Genomic DNA, 4,752 nt, shown 5'->3' with positions numbered 1-4,752 from the left:
GTATTCGTCAGGGTATTGTACTATAAGCGCTGTATTCGTCAGGGTATTGTACTATAAGCGCTGTATTCGTCAGGGTATTGTACTATAAGCGCTGTATTCGTCAGGGTATTGTACTATAAGCGCTGTATTCGTCAGTTTATTGTACTATAAGCGCTGTATTCGTCAGGGTATTGTACTATAAGCGCTGTATTCGTCAGTTTTTTGTACTATAAGCGCTGTATTCGTCAGGTTACTGTACAAGCAGCGCACGTTTGAAGGCCTGGTGACGAGTTTGGTGTCGGAGTTCGACGTCTCGTCAGGCAAGACGCGCCGCTGCTGCTTGCTGGCCATAGCCTCGCTGCTGCCTCACGTGCCCCAGCCGCTGCTGCAGCACCACATCGACAAGGTGAATGTCTCATGAATGTTGTGTGATGAATATTGTGTGATGAATGTTGTGTGATGAATGTTGTGTGATGAATGTTGTGTGATGAATGTTGTGTGATGAATGTTGTGTGATGAACGTTGTAGCGGTCTGAATTTCTGCTGTCGGTCGCACATTTTCTTTTTTTCTGACGCATTACTTGGAGCTTACGTTGAACATTAGCTTGAATTAATTCACTCTCAATTGTGCCGCCTTTCTAAATGGGCGTTGATGGACACGGCTGCCGTTGGGCGGTCTGTCGTGACAGGTCTCTGGATTCACCTCCGGCCCTGAACTCCGCTAGATATCTTATCGTCAAGACCTGAACTGGCTTATTACCCTAGAGCCGTACTTTCAAAACTCTCTAAGTGAACGTAAGTACTTACGCTCTATTTTCTTGTCTATGATTGGTGGCTTTTGCTTGAAAGGCCGTCAATGATTGGCTGATGAACTTACGATCTCTTAACTTTTTTGAAAGTACAGGCCCTGGTCGTCTTACATGGCAGGATGCGTCAAATGTGTTACTCAATCCCAGAGGACCTGCCTTGATTATGGTCCTGTAAACGGCTCTGCCTTCCGCTTGGATGATTGTTCTTGCAAGTTGAATGACTATACATTATTGACTAGCGCGACTGGATGGATAGGCGGCAACCGTTAGATATAAAGAGTGTGTTCCAAAGTGTCTGTCAGTTCTGCGCTCCTCGGCTTAGTTCACGAATGTGACACCCTGAGCTCCTTCGAGTCTCATTGGCCGGTCACCTTACCAATGTGTGATAGCATAACGACTAACCCCGACGAGGTCAACGGTCGCGTCCAGCCGAACCATATTTTCCCTGTTCATATTTCGATCTTGATATATTCCTGTTATTCGTGAGCCATATTTTCTTTTATAATTCAGGAAGTTCCAACGTATACTTATCCTTATTTACCTATTGAATTATTCTTTATGGCATTTTTGTCTACACTGAATCACTTTTGAGTTTTGAACCTTCATTGACTATATAAAATAGCTATCTAGGGAACGTGTTGCCTGCATTCCTGCCACATGTTTGGTGCCCACACACCCGGGAAACGACCTTAATTTTTCCCGAACATGCTTATTTACTTCATTGTTTTCACTTTATGTTACCATGCTTTGATTATTCATGTGCCATTAATCAGATGGATGTTCTTTATGTGATAACCTTATTTTAGCCGGAATGCCTTGCTGAATATTTGACAAGATAATTGAATGTGTTCGAGGATATTCAGTAGCTTACAGTTCGGCTGGTTTGAAAGTTCTGCATTATAGTTTAGTGACAAATGTGTATCACTTACTATAGAAGTGGGTATCACGTCAAATAGGTAGGTATCACTTACTATAGTAGTGTGTATCACGACAAATGTGTATCACTTACTGTAGTAGTGGGTATCACGACAAATAAGCTTAATTGAATAAATTTTTTTTTACTGTCACTCCATTCCTAGTGATGCTTGTAAACGAGGAAAGCACTGGCGGCCAGTAAAACTTTAAAATGCTAACTGCTGCTAATTATCATGCTATTGGCCTCATATAAACGGTTACCCTCCGTGGCCCATAGCGCCTATACCCGAGACCAATATCATCATCACAAGTATTTGCGGTTAGTATGGGTAAGTTGTACTGGCCGCCACTACTGTCCCCTTGTGCACACAGCTTTAGCCAGCTACCTAATACCTGTTGTCTTGCTACCTGCCAGCTGTTGGTAGTGCTGATAGCGGTTAGTACATTAGATGTACTGGCCGCCACTACTGTCCCCGTGTACACACAGCTTATGCCAGCTACCTAATACCTGTTGTCTTGTTATCTGCCAGCTGTTGGTAGTGCTGGTAGCGGTTAGTACATTACAGTTGCACTGGCCGCCACTGGCTCTCCGTGTACACAGCTTTTGCGAGCTACCTAATACCTGTTGTCTTATCTACCTGCCAGCTGCTGGTGGTGCTGGTGGCGGTTGTACTGGCCGCCACTACTGTCCCCGTGTACACGCTGCTTTTGCCAGCTACCTAACACCTGTTGCCTTGTTATCTACCAGCTGTTGGTGGTGCTGGTAGCGGTTAGTACATTAGATGTACTGGCCGCCACTACTGTCCCCGTGTACACACAGCTTTTGCCAGCTACCTAACACCTGTTTTCTTATCTACCAGCTGCTGGTGGTGCTGGTGGAAGGTGTGCGCAGTACGGCCGAGTCTGCCGTGGTGTCGGGCAGCGTATCCACGCTACGGCTGCTGCTGCAGGCCCAGCCTTTGCCCTCACAGAACGCGTCCCACGCTGGGTCGCTCGTCTTAGCTCTTCTCGCCCTAACCAATTCACCGCATGCAACTAAGAATAAAGGTGCTAAATGCTTCCTCAGGAACAAAGTTCAAAATCATCAAACGTTTAGTACGAAAAGTGAAAATTCAGAGATAACTTCCTCAGTCGATGTGGCTATCGATGATGTAGAAACCTTTAAGACTTTAGTACAGCTTAGCGAATCTTCAGATGAAGCTGCTGCTGGCTTTTCCCTCACGGATGTGCTTGATCAAAAATGTTCTGTGGAAGATAAAGGAACGTCTTCAGGACCCCTGCTTCAGCCCTTGCTGGTGAGGGAGGCGAGTCTTGCTTGTCTAGAGCTGCTGACTCAACTGCCTCTCGCTGATGTACTTCCCTATCGAGCTCAGGTTAGTGCACTCAGTGTTGTGTCATTTAACTAGCTAAGTCTTTAGGGGTGAATTGCATTAACTGTTTCATTCATTGACTGTTTTAAGCGTGTTGTCTTTATACGTCGTCGCACTTCTCCATAGGTAGTGGTAGTCTTTGAACCTTTGCAGTGTTATTTGCAACATATGTTAGATGTATTCTTTTGTATGGAGAAAATATCGTAGCTTTGTATTTGTATACCGCCCGTTGTATTCTTTATATATTATAGTCAAAGATATTAGTTGAACGGATATTTACGTCAATTATGTGTCTCGTTTGGATGAGTAAAAAGGTAGCTTTGCATTTATATACCGCCTGCTTTATTCTTTACATATTATCGTCAGAGATATTAGTTGAACAAATCTTCATATCAACTATGTGTCTGTTTTGAATGAGTAAAAAGGTAGTTTTGCATTTATAAACCGCTTGTTTTATTCTTTATATACATCATCAGAGATATTAGTTGAACAAATCTTTACATCAATTCTGTGTATGTTTTGAATGAGTAATAAGGTAGCTTTGCATTTATATACTGCCTATTTTCTTCTTTATATGCATTGTCAGAGATATTAGTCGAACTGATCTTTACATCAATTCTGTGTCTGTTTTGAATGAGTAATAAGGTAGCTTTGCATTGATCTACGACAGGTTGTATTATTTACATATTATCGTCAGAGATATTATTTAAACAAATCGTTACATCAATTATGTGTTTGTTTTGAATGAGTAATAATTTACTTTGCATTGATGTACGACAGGTTGTACGGGAGCTGAAGTGCGCTGTGGCGGACCACAAGCGCGTCGTGAGGCGGGCCGCCGCCGCTGCGAGGACTGCGTGGCTGCAGCTCGGCACGGGGCCTTCCTGAGCAACCTAATGCTTAGCTTATTAGTTATGTCGGTCTGTTAAAAGCAAATATTGCTAAGCAACTTCATGTAGCATATTAGTTGTGTTGGTCTGTCAGAAGCAAATATTGTTTAGCAACTTTATGCTAAGCAACTTAATGTAGCATATTAGTTATGTCGGTCTGTCAAAAGCAAATTTTGCTTAGCAATTTAATGCTGAGATACTCGATGTAGTATATTAGTTATGTCGGTCTGTCAAAAGTAAATTTTGCTTAGCAATTTAATGCTGAGATACTCGATGTAGTATATTAGTTATGTCGGTCTGTCAAAAGCAAATTTTGTTTAGCAACTTAATGCTGAGCAACTTGATGTAACATTTTAGTTGTGTCGGTCTGTCAAAAGCGAATATTACTTAGTAACTTAATGCTGAGCAACTTGATGTAGCATATTGTGTCGGTCTGTCTAAAGTAAATTTTGCTTAGCAATTTAATGCTGAGCAACTTGATGGAGCATATTAGTTGTGTTGGTCTGTCAAAAGCTAATATTGTTTAGCAACTTAATGCTGAGCAACTTGATGGAGCATATTAGTTATGTCGGTCTGTCAAAAGCTAATATTGCTTAGCAACTTGATGCTAAGCAACTCAATGTAGCTTATTAGTTATGTCGGTCTGTCAAAAGCGAATATTACTTAGTAACTTAATGCTGAGCAACTTGATGTAGCATTTTAGTTATGTCGGTCTATCAAATCAAATATTGCCTTCGACAGCAATTTTGTGTCGGTCTGTGAAAAGTAAATTTTGCTTAGCAACTTAAT

At 42.0% G+C, this 4,752-nt stretch overlaps 1 protein-coding gene across 1 annotated transcript in view; it reads left to right on the top strand.

Annotated features, from left to right (window-relative positions):
* The window catches only part of LOC108669227 (MMS19 nucleotide excision repair protein homolog), a 20,467-nt gene extending 16,334 nt beyond the window's left edge, over positions 1–4,133 (top strand). The window contains exons 17-19 of the mRNA XM_047880469.1: positions 229–385; positions 2,564–3,076; positions 3,854–4,133. Coding sequence (XP_047736425.1) covers positions 229–385; positions 2,564–3,076; positions 3,854–3,961 — 778 coding nt within the window. The 3' untranslated portion in view covers positions 3,962–4,133. The remainder of the gene's footprint in view (positions 1–228; positions 386–2,563; positions 3,077–3,853) is intronic.
* Positions 4,134–4,752: the final 619 nt, after the last annotated feature.

The sequence above is a fragment of the Hyalella azteca genome, unplaced genomic scaffold, assembly GCF_000764305.2.
Source record: "Hyalella azteca isolate HAZT.00-mixed unplaced genomic scaffold, Hazt_2.0.2 contig5430, whole genome shotgun sequence".
In the NCBI taxonomy this organism is placed as follows: domain Eukaryota; kingdom Metazoa; phylum Arthropoda; class Malacostraca; order Amphipoda; family Hyalellidae; genus Hyalella; species Hyalella azteca.
Note: the sequence above shows the minus strand (reverse complement) of the source record. Positions and strands in the feature narration are given on the sequence as shown.